The sequence below is a fragment of the Octopus bimaculoides genome, chromosome 20 (genome assembly GCF_046866305.1).
Source record: "Octopus bimaculoides isolate indiv1 chromosome 20, ASM4686630v1, whole genome shotgun sequence".
Taxonomy (NCBI): domain Eukaryota; kingdom Metazoa; phylum Mollusca; class Cephalopoda; order Octopoda; family Octopodidae; genus Octopus; species Octopus bimaculoides.
Genome location: NC_142947.1, coordinates 44,900,336 through 44,923,710, shown reverse-complemented (window position 1 = coordinate 44,923,710; position 23,375 = coordinate 44,900,336). Strand labels below are relative to the sequence as shown.

The 23,375-nt window shown below is 37.5% G+C and overlaps 1 protein-coding gene across 1 annotated transcript in view; it reads left to right on the top strand.

Moving 5' to 3' along the window:
* The window catches only part of LOC106870068 (amyloid-beta precursor-like protein), a 97,770-nt gene extending 89,942 nt beyond the window's left edge, over positions 1 to 7,828 (top strand). Inside the window, exons 8-11 of the mRNA XM_014916039.3 lie at positions 256 to 484; positions 1,994 to 2,134; positions 2,863 to 3,134; positions 4,854 to 7,828. Of these exons, the coding sequence (XP_014771525.2) occupies positions 256 to 484; positions 1,994 to 2,134; positions 2,863 to 3,134; positions 4,854 to 5,108 (897 nt within the window). The 3' untranslated portion in view covers positions 5,109 to 7,828. The remainder of the gene's footprint in view (positions 1 to 255; positions 485 to 1,993; positions 2,135 to 2,862; positions 3,135 to 4,853) is intronic.
* Positions 7,829 to 23,375: the final 15,547 nt, after the last annotated feature.

Here is a 23,375-nt window from a genome sequence, read left to right as displayed (position 1 = left end):
TCTTCTCCCTAAATTCACCCTTCTGTCGTCTCCCTCAGATCCCCCGTCTATTGTCTCCCTCAATTACCCCCGTCTGTTGTCTCCCTCAGTCCCCCCCCCCCCGTCTGTCGTCTCCCTCAATCCACCAAACTGTCATATCCTTTAATCCATCTATATAATGTCATCCCGAATCCCTCCGTCGTCGCCCCTCAGTCTCGCCGTCTTCAGTCCCTCTGCAGTTGTCCTTAATCCTCCTCTTATCTTCCAAAACAACAGGTCCGCAGGATTGAGAAGACTGCTATCGCCTACATCAGAGTGGAACAGAAGGACCGCACCCATGCCATCAAACACTACCAACACTTGCACGACACTGATCCAAAGGAAGCAAGCAACATCCGAGAGCGTGTCATTGAACACTTGAACCTCATTGATGAACGAATCCGTCGTATGATTGATTGGCTCAAGAGAGACTCTGAAGTCGACCGTCAGGTACGACCCAAAGTTGGTAAGTTTCCCGTCCTGCTAAAACAGGTTTTAATATCTTCTATCTATTTTTATTATCATCATTATACAAGAAGAAGAAGAAGTAGAGTGCAATATGTAATAAAACACGGATTGACTTTGTTGAACTTCAGACAAAATGTTTGGTTGTGTTTCTTCTTATATTTTTTGAGCTCAAATTGTGCAGAGGTGAACTTTGCCTTTCATCTTTGTTGGGGTGTCAATAAAACAAGTACCAGTAGAGAATTGGGGTTAATACAATCATTTATCCTTCTCCCCACAAAATTTCTAGCCTTGTGCCAAATTTAAAACTAATTATTATTATCATTATAGTAGTGAATTGGCAAAATCTTTAGCATGCCAGGCAAAATGTTTAGTGGTATTTCGTCCTTCAAGTTCTGAGTTCAAATTCCACCGAGGTTGACTTTGCCCTTCATCCTTTTGGGGTTGATAAATTAAGTACCAGTGAAACACTGGGGACGATATAATCAACTAGTCTCCTCCTCAAAATTTCCGGCCTTGTGCCTTTAATAGAAAGGATTATTATTATTATTGTTAAGGCTGCGAACTGGCTGAGTGATTAGCATGCTGGACAAGAAGTTTAGCAGCAGTTTGTCCTTCTTTAAGTTTTGAGTTCAAATTCTGCTGTGGTCAACTTTGCTCTTCATCCTTTCAATGTAATCAACTACCTCACCATTCCAAATTTCAGGCCTTTATGTCCTGTGTCCATAATAGAAAGGGTTATTATTCAAGTGAGATCTGCAATGCTGTATGGGAGTCTGCGGGAAAGCAAGATGACAATTTTGAGAAGGACCGAGAGAGCAATGTGTTGTGTGTGAAACTATTGGATAAAAGGAGGGCTGAGGACTTGATGGGGATGCTGGGGTTGGAGGAATCAGTGGAAAAGCTGGCAGGGGCAAATGGTGTGCAGTGGTATGGACGTGTTGAGGAGGGATGAGGATCATGTTCTGAGGAGAGTGCTTGAGTTTAAAGTGAATAAACCGTGAAAGCAAGGTCGACCAAAGGAAACATGGAGGGGACAGGTGGAGGAGGAGATTGGAAGGGTTGGCTTGAGGAGGGAGGATACTCAAAACTGGGCAAGATGGCGAGATGATGTGAGAGCGGTTGCTGTAAGAGTGAGAGAGATTTGACCACCCCAGTTAACGGGGACAAACCCAGATTTAAAATATTGGAATTCATCATCAATACTTTGTGGCATTCTAGCTCTTTATCTTCGGAGTTCAAATCCCACTTAAGTCAACTTTACCTCTCGTCCTTATGGAGTTGATAAAATAACGTACCAGTCAAGTACTGTAGTCAGTGTAATCAACTTGCCTCTCCCCTCAAAAATTTCTGGCCTTGTATCAAAATTAGAATGAATTATTTTTATTACAACCTATAATGTTTTATATTATATTTAGGGTGGGAATTCTGTTCAGATGTCTCCAGCCAACTGTCTTTGTTTTCTTCTTCTTCCACCTTTTCAATTCTTTTGTCCTCTTTAATTTTGCAGAACAATTTTTGGCTAAATTCCAAGGAATTAATGCTAACTCCATGAAGTACCTCCTTCATGAAGACCCTGCTCCAGAAGAGACCCCTGCTGAAAATGAGAAATCCGAGGATTATTCTGATGACGACGATGATGATGATGACGGTAAGTTTTGGGATGTGAGACAACTGAAGCTGCATGGTGTTGGGGTTGCTGTGATTGCCGAGGCCAGATAATGATCTGGTTGCTATGGTAACTGAGGTCAGGTGGTGTTGTGGTTTGCATGGCAACTGAGGCTGAATGGGTGTCACTGTTGTCACAGTTGCTGATAATGTCATTGTTGCCACATTAGCGGCTGTGTGGTAAGTTGTTTGCTTGCTTACCAACCACATGGTTCCAGGTTCAGTCCCACTGTGTGGCACCTTGGGCAAATGCCTTTTACTATAGCGTCAGGCCAACCAAAGCCTTGTGAGTGGATTTGGTCAACGGAAACTGGAAGAAGTCAGTGTGTTTATGTCCCCATAACCTAGCAGTTCAATAAAAAATACCAATAGAATAAGTACTAGGCTTACAAAAAATTTGTTTGACTAAAGGCAGTGCTCCAGAATGGCCCCAGTCAAATGACTGAAGCAAGTAAAAGATAAACATCAAATATTAAAAAAGTTAAGTACTACTGAACTTGACAGTATCTTTGGCCCCTGTCATATCATTTAATACTGTCACCAGTTTAGGGGGAAAATAAGTTTATTTTAAAAACTGTGTTTTGATATTTCTCAGTAAGAATTTCTGGGAATGTCGAATAAAGTGTTGGGTTTTTTAAAATTTGGTCTCAAGTCCCCTGTCTCCTTATCACACAAAAAAAAAGTGCCTTATTTATTGTTTGTTGTAATCAGAAGCTGTGACTGAGATTGACGACAAGGTTAAACCAACCAAAGCTGAACCAGACGAGCCAGAAGAACAACAGCAGGAACAACAACCAGAACAACAACAACCATCACAGCAGCAGCAGCAGCAGCTGTTGGAGGAGAGACCTCCCATCTTTGACTCTGAGTCCATAGAAGATGAACGTCCTACTTATATTGAACATGCAGCGCATGAACATGTTCAGCAAAATCGTCCCAAGTACCACGCTCACTCTGGTCAGCAACCATTCATCGCTGAGCAGGTACGGCCTTTTTATTCTTACCTATATCGATAACTATGTATATATATATACATGCTTTGTATATGCGTTTATGTGTGTGTGTATATGTGAGGTGGGTGCTGAAAAGTTCCTGGCTTTAGGTAAAAGAAAATTCAGGAGGATCGGTTAATTATGATTTTATTCAACATATTCCCCCTTTCAGATTCACACACTTATTGCAGTGGTCCTTCAGGTTTCCTAAGCCCTGTAAAAGAACTTGAGGTGGTTGGGCCTCCAACCAGTTCTTTCACGATACCCTTGAAGCCAGGAACTTTTTAGCACCCCCCTCCTGTATGTTTGCGTATGTATGTATGTTTGTTTGTGTGGGTATGTATACATGTGTGTGTTTGTATGTATTGTCATCATTGTGTATCACACGCCTGCAGTGCATTGATGATACAATAATGAATGTCATTGTGATTAATTGCACGTTTTCCATATTCTTGTCCAACCATTCCCCTGATATTGTCCATTCGTTGCATTCTTTGCTTGCCTCTTCCTTCCATGATTATGTTTTCCAAGCCTCTACTTCTTTGAATAAGGCCATAATAGATAAGCTTTTGTTCTTTCTCAATGTTTAGGAGTTGTCATCTTTCACCTCCTTGTTCTCACTCATTCTCATTCATTTGTCTGACGATCTTTGTAAAGGACTCGTAACATTCTCCTACACATCTCCACATTTCAAACGCATTGAGTATGTTCTCTTCAAATTTGTCCAGAGCCCATGCTTTGTAACCATAAAAGCTCATTGGCCAAATGAGCATTTGCACTAGCCTTGTTTCTCACTTAGTTGGGACATCTTTGCTGGTCTAGAATTAAGCTTTTCCATGGATTTTCTTGCTATGTCCAAATTCTTTTCTTACATGTGACTTCATCAGAGATTTAGGTTCCGTGACACTTGTACAATTGAACCTGTTCAAGCCCCTCACTGCCCAGTTTAGTGTATGTAGATGTGGGTGTGTGTGTATGGCACCCACATCAACAACAGGCTGTAAAAGGGAGAATAAGTTACTCCTTCTGTCTATAGACTAGGGTGGCACCTTGGGCAGGTGCTAGCAACCCCTCAGCTTCCTATGGCAGGGATATGATGGAAGACATTGGCAGTAGGACATTGGATAATGAACAAAGCAAAGCTTGACCAGCAGCCAGAAGGTTATTGTAGCCAAGTGGAAAACATATGCGTACATATTTTTTGTATGTTCGTATGCATGTGTGAGAAAGAGAGAGAGTGAGTGAATGTGCATGTTCTCATGTATAAGTGGCACTCTCTCTCTCTCACGTCCATTTCATATACATGTTCATACATCTTTCACTTCAGAACAAAAGTAACAGGTGATTTTCAGGATAAAAATTGTTAAAAAAGAAAAAGGCTTCTACTGATGTAAATTGATTACTTTTGTTTGGACAGTTCCAATTAGATAAGTCCAGAAGTTAGCTTAAATATATATATATATACATGCATAAGTACCATGAATTCCCATTCTACAAACTGGCAAACAATTCCATGAACCCAACATATAGATATTCCAGTCAACACTGAACAATAAGTCTAGTAATGTTAACGTTTTGACATGTGTTGGTTTGCTAAAGTTTTTGGTGAGTAACGTTGTGGGTTGACCCAAACTTCATTTCTGTAAGTCCTGCATAATCTTTTTTTATAACTGCCTTCATCTTTCTCTCCTGTTTATTTTTTCGTTGCAGGTTTCTCTTGACCACCTGTACAACAACAGCCCAGCCAACAGCGTGGTTGGCATTGCCATTGGCGGTGTGGCCGTCTTCATCATAATTCTGGTTGCTGTTGTGATGCTGAGGAGACGCAGCCAGAGGCAGCGCGTCACGCACGGCTTTGTCGAGGTCGACCCTGCAGCCTCCCCCGAGGAGCGCCATGTGGCCAACATGCAGATGAACGGCTACGAGAACCCAACATATAGATATTTCGAAATGCAGAATCAGTAATAATAAATAATAATAATTAATAATAATAATAATAATAATATAATATTATTAATAATAATAATTTTTACAAGACAAAAAAAAAGGTTTTTTTTTTTTACCTTTTTTTCGACACCAGCAACAAACATTATTATTATTATTATTGTAATACAGAAGACATAAACAACACACATACACACATACAGATATATATACACACACACACACACACACACACACACACACACACACACACAAACACACGTATAAAAAAAAAATAAACAAAAACAAAGTGTAGAAGCAGAAACTATGCAGGAGTCTGTGTTGAATGTTTTACTACAGCTACTACTACTACTATTACTACTACTACAACTATCATTACTATTATTATTACTACTACTACTATATGTATATTTTGGGAGTGGAGAGTTGCTTTATTTTATTTTATTTTTTTTTCTGTCCTGCTCCTCCTTCCTCCTCCCCCCTTTCACCTTCTCCCCCTTCGCAGTCAGTTGGTGTCGGCGGCGGTGGTGGTGGTGGCAGTGGTGGTGGTTGCTGTGGGGAGGTGGCAGGTCCCAAGGGCGAAGAAGAATTAGGGGGGGGTGCATTGGGGGATGTGGGGGTGGTACAGGAAATGAATTTGACCTCGGGGTGTGTGGCAGGGGTGGAGTGGCATGGATGGAGACTAAGGGGTGTGATAAAACATGGACCTTCCCCTTCTTCCCTACCTACCCCTTAAAAAAAAAACCCCAGCCAAACAGGAGGGTAGAGAAGTGGTGTTCAAGTTTGTCGGTGGGGGTGGGGTTTGTATTTTTTTTGTTAGTGGGAATTATGAGGGTGGCAGGACCTGGTGTCTGCAGTGTGAGGTGGGTTGGTTGGTGGTTTGGTTAAGCGGGGTTGACTCTTTCTTTCCCTTCCCAGCTAATTCCTACTACAAAACAACAACAAACAAACACAAACGAACCTACATCTGCTAAAGGACAAATCACCGTTGCTATGGACAACGGCAGTAGCATTGCAGAATCTTGGTAAAACTCGCAAAGATGTCTTGTTGTGTTGCTGAATTACCTCCCTTTACATTCTGAGTTCAAATCCCACCGAGGTCGACTTTTCACTCCTCTTGGGGGTCAATAAAGTGAAAATACCAGTCATATACAAGGGTCAATTTCAATCGATGCCCCTCCATCCCTTTTCCTTTCTCTGCTTCAAAATTGCTGGCCTTGTGCCAACATTAGAAATATTACTATCATTATTATTATTATAACTACTACTACTACTATCATACTGTTAGTGTTGTGTTACATATGGCTCCCTTTGAAAGGTGCACGAGGAGTGGATCTAGTGCAGCTGGGGGACAAGGTTGAAGGGCAGGAGTGGGGCGGGGCTCCCTTGGTATTCAGCAAGTGCGAAGGAATTGGTTAGTAGGTGGGTGGGTGTGTGTGTGTGTTTGCTATCACCACTGTCACCGTTGTCGACTCCTCCATTACCACTGTTGCTACCACCACCACCACCACCACCACCATTGTTGTCATTCAATCTCCCCAACCCCACTACCACTACTATCACCCCTGTGACTTACCCACCCTTATGCACCTCCCTGTTTTTTTTTTTCAGTATTTTATTATCAGTCTCTAATAACGAATTACTAATTAAAATTGAAAACAAGCCATTTAATAATTACCTAATTAGTTAACGATGATGATGATTATTATGATGATGATTATTATTATTTATATTTGGGGTGGGCGGGGGGGGGGGAGGGACTGACAGAATCTTTAAACTGTCAGATAAAATACCTTGTGTTATTCATTCTGGCTCTTTGTGATCTGAGTTTCAAATCCCACCAGGGTCTACTTTGCCTTTCGTCCCCCTCTGGGGGGTTCATAAGACAAAGTCCCAGTGAAAAATTGCAGTCAATGTAATTGCCTGACCACCCACCTTCTCTACCAATATCTCTGGCCTTGTGCCTGTATTAGAAATGGTTTTTATTAAAAGCTTCAATTTCATGAATCTACAGTTTTTACCCTTACATATATTCACACACACAGAAGAAAGTGTATATGTGTATAGTATGCATGAATGTGTGTGTGGTGCACATTATCTTTATATTTTTCAGGTGTAGAATTGCATTTATCTGATGTCTTATACACACACATACACACAAATATATATATATATATATACTCTTCTATTCATCTGGCTAGGTTATTAGATATATACACTCACATCTATATGATCCCTCTATGTATGTAGATCCGTTTAGTTATTCCGCAACCACTTGAGTTGCTTTGCCTGGGAGACCTGTTCAAAAGCAACCGAGCCATCAGCTGGCTGTTGCCCATTGTAGGAGGTCACCTCTGACTCAGTATACTTCGCATTTGCTTTACAAATGTGTGTGTAGCATATCCAATTCTTTTTTTTTTTTTAATTTTAGCTAATATCTTGCCAGTTAGATATTCTCTCACATCTATCTGTACATCTATACATGAACATACATACATATTTCTTATATAAATATATGTGTGTATATATGTATGTATATATACACATTTATGTGTATGTGTGTATATTCTGTATTAAGGAGACAAAGGAACATTTTAATCAAAAACAAGACAAATCGAAACACCTGAACAACACAGTGTTTCTAATTACGACCCACCGAACGTTCAACCCCACCGAATTACATATTTATTACAAGCTGAGAGTATTTGTAAGCATTGTAGTGTAATGCATAGACAAATAAATAATAATAATAATAATAACGAAGTTAGCTCATTAATTAATCAATATCTTATTCAGTGTTGTTTATTGCAGTTGTTATCGCTGTCATTATTTCTGCTACATGCACAGAGCCTGTGTGTACATGTGTGTGTGTGTGTGTGTGTATTGATGTTAATTTTAAGTCCGTTTAGTGCTCCTGGCAATTGAAATTAGTTCAAACTGTAGAAACGGTCGATGGACTGGCAGAATTGTGAAGTGTCAAGCAAAAATTCCTGACATCATTTGTTCCAGCTCTTAATAATCTGAATTGAAATCCCTGCCTATACTGACTTCTCCTTTCGTCCTTTCCATGATGTAGGGTAAGGTTTCGGTAAAAATAGGTAATGTCAGTCAAGCCCCACCCCTAAACCCACCAGTCCCCACCGACGCGGGGTTAGTGTCATTGATTTGATGCTTCCCCCCTCACACACACATACACCAGACAACAATTGCTGGCCTTGTGCCTAAAGTTAGAAACTCTTATTTCAAACTTTTTTTTTTATAATTTTTATAATTTTTATTACTTTAAATGTTTGAAATCTCAGATGCAAAATCAAAGGTTAGTGACATTGTTCATCTGTTTCCATTTCTCACTCTTTGGCTAAAAAAGAGGCTTAACTATTTGACCACCACCACCACCACCAACAACAACAACAACAATCCCTTATTCTTTTCCCACCGCTATCTGACCACCAAATAATCTCCCACCCTTGCTGTGCTGTCTGGAGAGTGGAGCAGAAGGAGATGTGGGGAGGAGGGGGATTTAAACTGACTACTGTCTTCTGTATTTTCGTTTGTTTTTTTTTCATATTTTTTTCATATTTCTTTTTATATTTTCTTTATTGTTTAAGCAACCGCCACCGCCACCACCACCACTACCGCCATAACTTCTATGTAGATGTCCCCTCACTAAACACACACACACACACACATATGCCCTAATCTTGGCTCTGCTCCCACCTCTGACATGCTAATGGTCAAATATTTTTTTGTGGCTACAGTGTTCCCCACCTGCTCTCTTAGATTTAGCCATGCAGTGGTCTGTCTGTCTGTATGTATGCACATGCATTAATGAATATATGTACATATAAATGCAACTGATGTATATATATATATATATATATATATATATATACATACATACACAGACACAGTGAAGCAGGCTCAACACTGGAAGTAGTAGACAAACCACCCCCTCCTCTCACACACTTGCTCTCCTCCCCCACTTTACTGGGCCCTGTAACTAGTTAAATACATCAATGGCTATGTCATCTTAAGGTTTATATATATATATATATATGTGTGCGTGTGTATGTGTGTGTGTGTGTATATATATATATATGTGTGTGTGTGTGTGCATATGCGTATATATACATATATATATGCACACACACATATATACATGTATATATATATACATATATACATATATATATATATATATATATATATATATATATATATACATATATAAATGTTATTTACCTTGAGATTTTATTGATTTCAGTTACGTTTTTCGTCTTTTTTTCCAGAAAAATGTGGGAACACTTATAATTACTGCTACTGTCTATCTGTGTGTGTATGTGTATATATATATATATATGTACACATACAGACACACACGTGTATATATATATATATATATATGTACACACACACACACACATACACGTTTCATCTTGTATGCATATATATATATATATAAAATATATACACATGTATATATATATAGATATTTTTCTTCGCTTTATTTTTCTCCTTCATTCCTCTCTTCTCTTTTTGCCCCCCCCCATCTCCTCGCCCCCCCCCCTCCCCGTGTTGTCCAGGCTGATGCAAAGTGCCTAGAGGAAAATTTTAAAAAATAATGCAAGCTCCTTTAAAGTTACTTACTCTTACATAGCCAGCATATATATATATATATATATGTGTGTATATATTGCTGAGTTTTAGACAAGTTTGCTTTGTCTATGTGCTATAGTAGCTTTGTGATGTTTTATTAAAGAAAGTTTATGCAGCTCTCCGGCTAAGATATATCATCTCCGTACATACACACACACACACACACTCTTATTTTTCAAACCTTGAGTTTGGAGTTTGGTGCGTGTTGTGCTTCAGTTTGAGTGAACAGTATTACAGAGTATATGTATATACACACACACACATACATACAGGCATGGCTTGTGTTTATAATACAAGCAGTACTCCTGTGTATATGTCGGTGTTTTTATTACATGGTGTATATCACCACTCAATAATGATATTGTAGGATATTACGTATTGCTGCTGCAATTTGTAAGGATTTCAAAGGGTGTATGCTATCACCTTGCAATGATATCATCAGGTGTGTACGGCTGTGCTGCTGCAGTAATGTCCCAGGGTGCATGATACCACCATGTAATGATACTGGGTAGATGCACAGTGCCCCCCTCCGTTGATATTGGTCTGGGTGTACCGCAGCCCTGTAATCGTATCATATGGCATATATCACATGTTTCTAACAATATCTGATGGTGCAAAGTGTGATTACATCATAAGGATATCACTGCTGTATAATAGTTTTTATCACATGGTGCATACAACAGTACCCATCCACTCAAGATTTATCAATGAAGCATTCTCTCTCTCTCTTTATTCACTGCCTTGATGTAAAGTTTTGACTGCATACTTCCCCACCCCCCAACCCGCCGTATACATACACATGCATGTATATCGATCACTCCTGCCCTTCCTCCCGGTCTTATAACTCACCATCACCACCACCACCACATCTCTGGGCAATGGTCATGCTTTGAAGGTTGGCAGCTAGCTGTTCTGTTGCTATGGTGATACAGCAGCTCTATCTCTTTCTATCTCTTTCTTCATCTCTACCCCTCTCCCCCTTCTTGCCTACCAGACTTTTATTCTTTCTCTGTAAACATGTATGTATAATATGTATGCTATATATATATATATATATATATATAATATCCAAAATATATTTATATATATATATATATATATATATATATATGTATGTATATATATTACATATGTACACCATATTATACATATAGTATATACATTCCAGTTACTTCTACCTTAATTCTTATCAGCTTTACTTCAAATTCCCATTCACCCCGTACCCCTACCCTGCTCCCCAATTAAAAAAAACTTTTCTCATTAAACATATTTTTTTATTTTTCTATAAAATTCTGTTAATCTCTTTCCCACCCCTTGCCCAAGCACCCCACCCCACCCCACCCCTTCATCATTAACCGTGTGCTCCACCCCCTCCACCACCCCTTCTTACTCCTCCCCTTAAATTCGATTTAACTCACTTTTTATATAGCTCTCTCTTTCTCTCTATCTCTCTCTTTTACCAAAATTCTTTGAAACCCCTTTTAACCCTTAATCAAAAATTAAAATAGGTTTTACATGTATTTTTTATATAATTTTATTATTTGTTTTGTGGTTAATTATTTTGATTGGTTGACTAACATAGAGTAATTAAAATGTTTTATCATCATCATCATCATCATCATCATCATTGTCATTATTATTATTATTATTATTATTATTATTATCAAAAGGCAGTGGCTAGCAGAATAGATAGAGCACCAGACAAAAAAAATACCTTGTGCTATTTTAAGTTACATCTCATGTTCTGAGTTCAAATCCCGCCGAGGTCAACTTTGCCTTTCATCCTATCAGGGGGTCGATGAAATAAAGTACCAGTCAAGTACTGGGGTCAATTCATTTGACTAACTCCTTCCTCCCCCACACAAAAAAAAACAAACAAAAAAATATCGAGGCCTTGGGGCCTTTTTTGTTAGAAATTCTTTTTTTTTTTTTTATTTTATATGTACATATATACACTCTCACACACACATGCATATATATATATATATATACACGTATGTGTGTGTGTATATAGATATATAATTTGCTTTTGAATGACAACAATGTTGTTTATTATTTATTAAAACTTATTGTTTTTTATTTTTCGATGACATCAATGATGATGATGGTTGTTATTATTATTATTATTATAATAAAAGAAATCATTATTATTATTATTATTATTATTATTATTATTATCATCGTCATCATCATCATTATTATTATTATCATTATTATTCTTATATAATACATCATTATTAATATTCAAGAACCAAGCAGAACTGATTTCAAAAACTATTTAGTAAAAAAAAATAATTAAAAAAAAATAATAATTATAACAATAAAATTAATAAATAATATGAACTTGAAAATAAAGGAGTAAAAAAAATAAATATAATACACAAAGGTATAATGAATTAAAAAAAATATGAAGCTTAGTGTGAATTTTCATTATATATACATATGTATACGTACATATACATATATATGTATACATATATATATATGTATACATGTATATATGTATACATATATATATATGTATGTATATATATATATGTTTTTCCTTTTTTGTTAAATTTTTTTTATAAGAATTCTGTTGTTGTTGTAACCCAGAATAACATGATTGGTCTAGCTTTTTTTTTTTCTGTTTTTTAACCTCGTGTACTTGGCTCCATTAATAAAAGTGTTCCCACCAAAAAAAAAAATGTAAAAAAAAAAAATGGTCTTTGCTTTTTTTTTTTCCTTCTTCGTTTGTGTGTTTTAAGATCATTTTGCTTTTGTACATCAGATCTGTATTATTCCTCTACATAATCTATGTGCATCTTTCAAGGGTTGGGCCTCACAGAGGCAATGATAAATGACCGAAACCTTTGGCAATAGGCCATGCTTGAGAAGAAGACCCATCGAGCCAAGTGAAATTGTAGTCATGGAAGATACTGGTGCCGTGTAACTGGCACTTGTGCCGGTGACATGTAAAAGCACCTGTTACACTCTCAGAGTGGTTGGCGTTAGGAAGGGCATCCAACCCTAGAAACCATGCCAAATCACACTGGAGTCTGATGCTGCCCTTCGGCTTACCAGTCCTGGTCAAACAGTCCAACCCATGCCAGCTTGATGATCGTGATGATGATAAATTTCTGATTGTACAGGTACCACCAGCATACCTGTATCGTTATGAAATTCACTTTGAAACCGTATGGTTTGTCAAGCTCACTTCCACAGCATGACATGTTGGGCAAGGGTTGTCTAATAGAACCCAGGCTATCCAATTCCTTGTGAGTGAATTTGGAAAATAAACTCTGTGTGGAAGCACAGCATATGCAACTACAAAGCACCCAGCTCACTCTGTTAAGTGGTTGGCATTAGGAAGGGCACCCATCCATAGAAACCATGCCATAGCAGACAGTTGAAGTCTCGACAACTCTCTGCTGGCTGGCTCCATATCAAACTGTCTGACCCATGCCAGCATGGAAAGCAGACGTTAAACAATGATGATATCTATATATATATATATATAATTAATATTCTATATTTTTGAGATGAGGAATTATGCATATCATTTACAATGGACGGATAGGTGTGCTCATCTTGTTTATTATCACAACATTTCGGCTGGTGCACTCTCCAGCCTTCATCAGGTGTTCTGGTGGAATTTCAAGCCCCACCCTTTATTTGACTATTGGGGTATACGGTTCTCATTCCTAAGGTATGTTGCTGATGTTATTTTTCAAGTCCGTGCCTGGAATTGAACTTAGAAACTAAAGTTTAGTAGCCTGTGCTCTTATCCATTATGCTATATGGACATATATATTCTAAGTTCAATCCCAAGCAGGGACTTGAAAAATAATATCAACAGAAAAATAACATTAGCAACATACCTAATGAGAACCGTGTACCCCAAAAGTCAAAGGGCGGGGCTCGAAATTCCACCAGAACACCTGAGGAAGGCTGGAGATTACACCAGCCGAAATGTTGTGATAATAAAAAACAAGGTGAGGACACTGGGACTTATTCTATCAATTGTTTTGCCAAACTGCTAAGTTACAGAGACGTAAGTATAGCAACATCAGTTGTCAAGTGATGGTGGGGGGACAAACACACATATATATACGATGGGCTTCTTTCAGTTTCCGTCTAGCAAATCCACTCAGAAGTCTTTGGTTGGCCCGAGGCTATATTAGAAGACACTTGCCCAAGGTGCCATGCAGTGAGACTGAACCTGGAATCATGTGGTTGGGAAGCAAGCTTCTTACCACACAGCGACACCTGATTTCCCCCCCCCCCCCATCCTTTTCTTGACATCACATCAGAAAGAAACGCTTCTAATCCAAATGAACATCACCATCATACAAGCAATATTGTTTGTCCCCAGTCTTCCATGAAGACATGTCTGGCCATGAAGGAATACTACCTGTGTTTGAAAACAAGTGCCAGACTGGTGACAAGAAGGGTGTCCGACTGTAGCAAAATTGCTTCAACAAATTCTGTCTGACCCATGCAAGCATGGAATGTGGACGTTAAAGCAATCTTCATTATGAAAATTTTTTTTTTTTTTCCAAGAACTGAACCTTAAGAACTTTGGCCAATCAGATGCAACCAGAACTGGCATATGTTCCCATAGCAACATATACAAACTATGTAAGTTTAGCAAGCATTATCAATGAAATAGCAATATACTGAACCAGTGTGAGCAAACAAGAGTATGAAAAAGAACAAGGAAAATGAAGAAATTGAACAAGTGTATTGATCTCGTAAATTATTGGAAATCAACTTGTGCAGTTGAGTAGAAAGTTTGTGAAGTCTGCAGAACACATTATTTACATTTGACGGATATTTGTCCTCATCTTGTTTTTGGCTGATATACCCTCCAGCCTTCATCAGGTGTCTTGGGGGAAATCTCGAACCTGGGTTCTCATTCCTAAGGTATTTTTCAATGTGTCGAAATACACTGCCTTGGTTTCAATTAATTTTGGAAGTAATGAAGAATTCCAATTAATTCTGGAAATAAAGAATTTAGTAAAGTAACTTTGTTATTATTAAACTAGTGTTTGGAATATAAAGCAAATTGAAATTTTGATGGAAGGTTTAAATTTAGATCACTTTAACCCCTTTGTTACCATATTTTTGGTAAAATATTTTGAAAATAATGAAGTGTTTAGTAATATGTCATTATTAAGCTGGTATTTGGAATATAAATTATGATGGAGAGTTTCAATCTAGATCACTTTAATCTTTTTATTGTCATTTCTCAGTTGAAATACTCCATCTTTTTTTCAATTAATGTCTAATTTAATAAAGAATTGAATAAAATAACTGTCAATATTAAGCCGTTGTTTTGAATTTAGATTAACATCAAGTTGTGATGGCAGATTTAATTCAGATCGCTTTAAAATAATAAGTTTGTATCATTCAATAATACCAAAAGCTATCTCAGGAAACTTTCAGGTTTTACCAAATTAAAGAACTTCACTTTTTTTTTGTCCTGAATTAATATAAAACATTGATTTATATCAAGACATGGCAAAAACGAGACTTCTCCCTTATTTTTCAATATTGAATTTTATTGTTCACTCACCAAAGATAGATGAACAAAACAAAGAATTCTTGAATATAACATTATATATTCAATAAAGTTAGGTTGGTCAGATATGGCCCCCCCCCCCCCAGACTGTTGTCTGCCAATCCTTGATCTATGGTATATAACTGATCCAACCTTAACTGTTGTACCTATTTTTATTGATCGTGAATAGATTAAAAGTGAAGTGATTTGAATTCAATATATAACCAAATATTACTTATTGATCTTTCGGCTTTGGCTAAGATCAAAGTGTGATGCCAACAAAAACAAATACCATGAAGTTTTTGGTCCAACGCTCCACTGGTTCTGTCATCTATCAGCCATCTTTTCCTTTGGTCTTCTTTTTATTATCATTAATTTTATTTTGAACCGTCGGTGACTATCAAATGAGAAATAGACAGAAATTGAAAATGAGAAATGCCAATGGTTCCAACAGACCGAAATGTGATGCAAAAAAGGAAAGAAATATTGAATAACTATTTCTTATTTAGGCCCAACGCCGAAAGTTTTTGGAAGGGAGAATACTTTATTTTATCCCCCCCCCCCCCGAAGGTACATGACCTAGTGGTTATAAGTTGTATTCACGATAAGAAGATCGTGATTTCAATTCCAGAACCAGGTGATGTGTTGTGTTTCTTGAGCAAAACTCTTCATTTTGTGTTGTTCCAGTTGACTCACCTGTAAATGAGTGACCTTGTGATGGACAGAAGAGGTTCTGTTCAGGGGAAAAGTTGTGATTTCGGTCACTTATATGCAATAAAAACTAGGCAATCGGTCTTATGAGTCCTAAGACTTGAGACAGTAATGTCCAGTGGTTGATGATGGTGATGATAAAGAAGGGTAAAAGACTTAGTTGACCTCGGCAGGATTTGAACTAAGAATCTAGAGAGTCAAAAGGAATACCACAGGGTTAACAATTCTACCCATCCAAGGGCCTTAAGAATAATTTTTCCAATTTAGACACAGGGCTAATACAGCCCCTCTGAGGGGAGGGGGCTTGTCAATATCACTGACCCCGGTGTTTGACTGGTACACTGTTGTATTGTCATCCCTGGAGGGATAAAAGGCAAAGTCGACCTCATTGGGATTTGATCCTTGAATGTAAAGGGTTAGTGGAAATATTGGAATCAAATACAAGATCAGCAAATTTGGGGGCAGGAGTAAGTCAATTACATTGACTCCAGTGCATTACTGGTACTTATTTTATTGACTCTGAAACAATGAAAGGTAAAGCTGATTTCAGCAGAATTTGAACTCAAAATGGAAAGACGGACAAAATGCTGCCAAGCATTTTGCCCACTGCTAACAATTCTGCCTTAGGGAGGGAAGAAAGACTAGTTTTCAAAATTTGGCACAAGGCCAGCAATTTTGGAGGCAGGGGTAATTGATTACATCAACCCCCAGTGTTGAACTGGTACTTATTTTATTAACCCCAAAAGGATGAAAAAATTAACCTTGGTGGAATTTGAACTCAGAACGTAACGACAGAGAAAATACCACAAAGCATCTCGCCCGGCGTGCTACCGATTCTGCCAGCTCGCCGCCTTCACTACCTTACCCCCACTTTAGTAATAATGATTTCTTTCTACTAAAGGTATAAAACCAGACCATTTTGGTGGAGGGGGCTGGTTGATTACAATGGCACCAATGCTTAACTGGTACATATTTGATCAACTTCAAAAGACTGAAGTAACACAGCATAATACAGAATGTCTGAAACATATCTAACAGAGATAAATCTACAGTTATTTAGTTGAAAGCCTTAGCTGTGATGATATCGGATGATGTTGAAACATTTGATTGTTCTCTGAAGTCAAAAACACAAAAAAAAAAAAAACACTGAAAATTCCTTTACAAATCTGTTTTGAAGATGAGAAGATGCAAGTTTAGTTTTTGGATAACGATATAAATTGGAAATCAGCAAACTGCAGGTGTAGCCAGTGTGGCAAGAAGTCTGCTTCGCAACCACATGGTTCCAGGTTCAGTCCCACTGCTTGGCCCTTTTGGATGTCTTCAACAATTGCCCCGGGCTGAAAAAAACCTTGTGAGTGGATTTGATGGATGAAAACTGAAAGAAGTCGATCGTATACAGCAACGGTTCCCAAAGTGGGTGTTACTGCCCCCGCTCCACCGTGGACAGCAGAAAGATCAAGAGGGGTGTTGAAGGAAAGTGGGGCAATAATAGGGTGGCCAAAAGGGAGTGATGGTTGCAACCCTGCTTCCCACCCAAAAATAATGGGTTAATTAGGTTATTTGTGAAATAATGTTGTTTTGAATTGTTGCAAAAAGTGGTGCTGAGTGGGAGTGAGCACTAGGAATGTGACTCAAGTGCCAAAGGGGTGGCAGCCCATAAAAATTTGGGAACCACTGATATACAGTAATCCCTCAACTATCGTGGGTGTTACATTCCAAAAAACCCCAGCGATCGGTGAAAATCCACAAAGTAGAAACAGTACTGTACAGTATATTTTTTTTTATTATTATTTTTATAATTTGTATATATTTATTTTATTATAAATGCAAAACAACAACATGGAGGAATCCATGTAAGCTTAAATAATAAGCTTAGATAGGTGAACCACGATAAGGTGACGGATTACTGTATATATTTACATATTTACACATACACACACATATCTGTGTCTTTCTCTCTGTATTTATGCCTGATCATTACTCGACAGCCGGTGTTGGTGCAGTCACGTCCCCTGTGACTTAGCAGTTCAGCAAAAGAGACCGACGGAGTAAGTATCAAGCGTAAATAAAAATAAGTATCAGAGCTCGATTCATTTGACCAAAAAACCTCCTCAAGGTGGTGCCCCAGCATGGCCACAGTATAATAACTGAAATGAATGAAATAAAAAAAACAAACCAAAGAAACAGCCAGCCAGTTGCTGGTGATTTGGTTTATCTCGTTTCCTCATCATAATTTATTCCTGATTCTCAGCAGAGGCAGCAACTGTTCATCTCTGCAATTGGACCGTTTTCCTTCAAAAAGCAGATCTGGGGAGTTTCTCAGGGACCCTTTCCTTTCCTTTTTATTTTTATTATTTTTTTTTCACATTTTTTTTTTACATTTAAAAACAAAATTCATTTTCTAATTTATTTATTTATTCATTTATTTATTTATTACACTGGTACAATGCCACAAATAATGTAATTATATGTGTGTGTGTGTGTGTGTGTGAAAATGCATGTGTCAGCATATATGTATACATGTATGTATGGATATATAGGTGTGTGTATATGTGTGTGTGTATATATATATACATAAATATATATATATATTATATACATGTAAATGTGTGTATATATATATATATATATATATATATATATATATACACACATACACACATATACATATATTATTGTGTCTCGGGAGAGTCACTCCCTTTTAGTGCCTTATTATCTAACACACACACTGGTTTGATTTCCACTCATTTACTTATTTATGTTTTCTAAAATTTCTGTTGCATCTTGCAACCACTTCAATAGTCATTCACTGGTGAGTGCGTTAAATAATAAGGCACCAAAAGAGAATGACTCTCCCCAGACACAACAAAATAACTTTCAACACACAAACTCACATAAAGAATCTTGGAAACCAAATCCAAAAACAAAATACACACGCATACACACATATGTGTATATCTGCATATATAGATGCATTTGCATATTCTGGGCATACATATTTTATATGTTGTGTGAGCATGTATGAATATGTGTAAACATATATATGCATATAAATAAGTATGTATATATATGAATATGTATATATATATATATATATATATATATATATATATATATATGTATACATACACATATCCATTTATATACGTATATCTGTGTGTATATATATGCATATATAAATGTATGTGTGTATGTGTGTGTATATATATATATATATATATATATATATATATACACACACACACATACATATATAAACAAGAAACAAAAATAAAGCAACAGAAGCTTGATTATAAAGAAAATATACATAGAGCATTATTTCGTTTCCTTTTCTTTTTTTATACAATTGTGAAAATTTGTTTGGGATGTAATAAGGAAGAAGTGGGGGAGGGAGGGAGGACATGATAATAAAATTCAATGGATTTACATGCTTGAGTAACCTTGGATACAATAATAATAATAATAATAATGATAATAATAATAATCCTTTCTACTGAAGGCACAAGGGGGCAGGGATTAGTCGATCACATTGACCCCAGTACTTGCCTGGTATTTAATTCTTACAGAAACACAAAAATTCAAAATATAAACAAGGAAATCCTGCATTATGAATGCGTTTTTTTTTTCTCATTTTACATTTTAAAACTGAAGAACATAGACAATCTGTTGAAATATTGTTCAAATCTTTTACAAATTGCGTCATGTTCTTTTAATTGTCAAATTACCTTCTTGAAGAGTTATGTCAACCTTTATAAATTATTATTATTATTATTAGGTTGGTGCATAATTATTGCGGTTTTTTTCCAATAAATTTTATTCAACAAAAAATTTAAACAAAACATAAAGCAGAAATTGATGGAGATGGTGAATATGCTCCGGAATAATCATTTAAAGATGTTTTTTGTTAAATGTTTGTCATTGTTTTTGCTGAATAAAATTTTATTGTAAAAAAGCCGCAATAATTATGCACCATATTATTATTAATTATTATTATTATTATTATTATTAAGAAGATGGTGATCTGGCAGAAATGTTTAGCTGCATTTTGTCAGTCTTTACATTGTGAGTTCAAATTCCACTGAGGTCAACTTTGCCTTTCATCATTTTGGGGTTGATAAATTAAGTACCAGTGAAACATTGGGGTCGATGTAACCGACTAGCCCCCTCCCACAAAATTTCAGGCCTTGTGCCTTTAGTAGAAAGGATCATTATTATTATTGTTGTTGTTTTTTGGCACACATTAATTGTGGATAGTAGTGTAAAATTCATTTCCAAGAATACTTTATATATATAATGCTGCAGTTGCAATGCACTTTTGCAGACTGTTTTTTGATCTTTTTAATTTTTGGTTGCACTTACAAACACACTGACAAATCAGAAACTCGAGGGTTAGAAGTGAGGTCAGGGTGGTCACAGGTGGGAGAAGGGGTTGAAGGTGAGGTTGAAAGTGGAATCTGAGGCGGCGTGAACTAAAATTAAATATTTTAGACACCATTTTTTTGTTTTTACCATCCTGCCCACCCCTGTCAAATTTCCTTTTAAATTCTCATTTTTGATTTTCACAATATCTGTGAGATTTCAGAAATTGCAAAAAAAAAACTGTGTCATTCATTTAATAATTAATAATTAGGCTCAGTACTGACCTGATGGTTTAATATAAGGACCCAGAGCAGAGGACGTCTCATCAATTCACACCTCCTCAGCACCAGATCTTAGTAATACTATGACGTGTTAGTACAGCAATTGGTATCCTTATGTATAAGCAGACCCATGATAAATATTTGTTCATCCAAGCAACTGAACTCTGATAAGAAACAAACAAACCCTTCTTGTCACCTTGGGAGTGTAGCAGTGAGGAATGGACTGTACATATGTGTGTGTGTGTGTGTGTGTGTGTGTGTGTGTGTGTGAGGAGGCGGCAAGTCAGGTGGGTAGGCCACCTTATTTGAATGCCTGACACATGACTCCTCAAGAGGCTGTTTTACAACAAACTGGCAGAAGGCAAACGCATGCCAGGAAAAGTGCTTCAAGGATACACTCAAAACGTCACAGAAGAGCTCTGGGATCAACCCTGACACCTGGGGAAACACAAGCCCAAGAACTGCTCTGCCTGGCGAAACTGCATTGAAAGAGATGCCACCTCCCACGGACAGAACTGGATTGCAGGGACGCAAAGAAAATGCAAACTGTGCAAGTCCCAGCAGAGCACCAGTGCCCAGTCTGCAGCAGAGCCTTCCGAACAAATATTGGATGATTGACCACAGCTGGACACACTGTGGTTTGTCTTTTTTTTCTCCCATGTGATGACCTTGGTCATTAGTGACAACAACAAGATGAACAGTGTGTAAGTGTGAGTTTGAACCTTTTTAAGAGAAGTCTGGAATGTTAAGAACGGTCAAAGGATATCAATACTCAAAACAAGAAAAATACAGAGTGTGTGTAGGGAAGGATTGTAGGTGGCCAAGGAAAAGCCATGAATGATATAGGAGACAAAGGGGGGGGGGGGGTCGAAGTGCGCGTGCGTGTGTGTAGTGGGTTGGGGTATTTTAAGAGGTAAATGTCATTGTTCTTGCTGAGGAATGTTGCCAAGTTTGCAAGAACCCACTTGTAAAGGTCAGTGCTGCTATTTTAGTCCTCATGCACTGAATCTAGTTAGTGTAGGCCAAACCCTCCGCCTTCTAAACTAGCAATATTATATACACAAGCAACAAGAGGGCTTGAACTCATGACAGCAAACTAACAAAACCTTTAGTATTATCAATGGCTTCCTCTCTTTGATTTAAATGGATTCTCTCACAGAACCTGAGGCCTTTGGAAGGTGTTGCTCCCTTGGCACCTCTTCAATTCAGCTCATGGAACCCCAAATTTTCCTTTGAGAAGCCTAGGTTTGGGCGTCCACTGTTTTAAGCAGCAAGAAATAGCAACCAAATCTCCCTTAAATTACACCCTACCATCATAATTTCAGCAATGCTTCTAGACTATGACTGACCCAGGGTTAAACAACAACAACAACAGCAACAAAAACAAAAAACACTTGCCAACCGTACTTGTTGTCACACCAGTGTTGCCATGGAGAATGATGAAGTGGAGTGGCCTCTCACACACGCAACACAAATGCCAGCGGGAGCAGGATATGAACAGTCAAAACTTAACTCTGCCCAACTGGCAATCTGATAACTAGTAAAATTTTATGCCAGAAGAAGAACATCTGAATTCTAATATCTCATACGGGGCCCCTTGACACTATCAGTAAAGATTCCATTTGTATTTGCCTTTAAAAAAAAAAAACAGTCTAAATTCACATCAGCCCCAGGGTGAACAAACTTATTCATATTTATGAAATTTGATTTGTGATTTTTTTTCTGCAAGACAGAGACAACATGTTTAGCTTCCAGATACTCCAGTTTTAGTTATTGGGTGCATACACCTATCTACCCGGTCACCCTTGCATTCTAAATATGCAGAAAAAGTAAAAACCCCTTTCGATGGGAGAAAGGCAAAAACTACTTGCAGGACCCAAACTATGCATATTCTGATTACACATATATGGTGTGGTCCAAGTGCCCGCAGATAGCTTTCACCCTTTTTATTATTCAAAGGTTTTTAACCAAGTATATTATAAACTATTATACATGTCAAGACACTGTTTAATGATTTATTTACATATTTCACAATGCTTCTACACTTGTGTTGTAGATGTAAACTTATTTGTGAGGTTAAAATATGTAATTCAATGGCATTACTTTGGTCCACTAGGTGACGCACCTGCCATGGTTACAAAGAATTTCATGGTTCAAACCCTGCAAGTAACTTTCCATTGCTTTTCTGTTTCAGAGATTTTTAATCCAATATATTCTTTTCTACTCTAAGCACAAGGCCCGAAATTTTGGCGGGAGGGGGCCAGTCAATTAGATCAACCTCAGTATGCAACTGGTAGTTAGTTTATCGACCCTGAAAGGATGACAGGCAAAGTCGACCTTGGCGGAATTTGAACTCAGAATATAAAGACAGATGAAATACTGTTAAGCATTGCGCCCGGCGTGGTAACATTTCTGCCAGCTCTCCACCTTTTTAATCTAATATATCATAAGCTATTACTTAAAGCAGTATGCACTTCAAGACACACCAGTCAAGTGACTTCTTTACATATTTTTCAATGCTCCTATGCTTGTATGGAGTGGTTCAATTAAGAAAACAATGCACAGCCAGTTCTAAGAATTGAAACCATGACCTTGTGACCACGAGTGCAATATCCTAACCATTTGGTTATGTGCCATCACCAGACCCGATTCAGCCACCCAGATAAGTCTTTGGAAAGTTGGCTCAAGCCTTTTATGACCATATTCCTAATGAAATATACCCAAAGTCTTTCTGAAAGA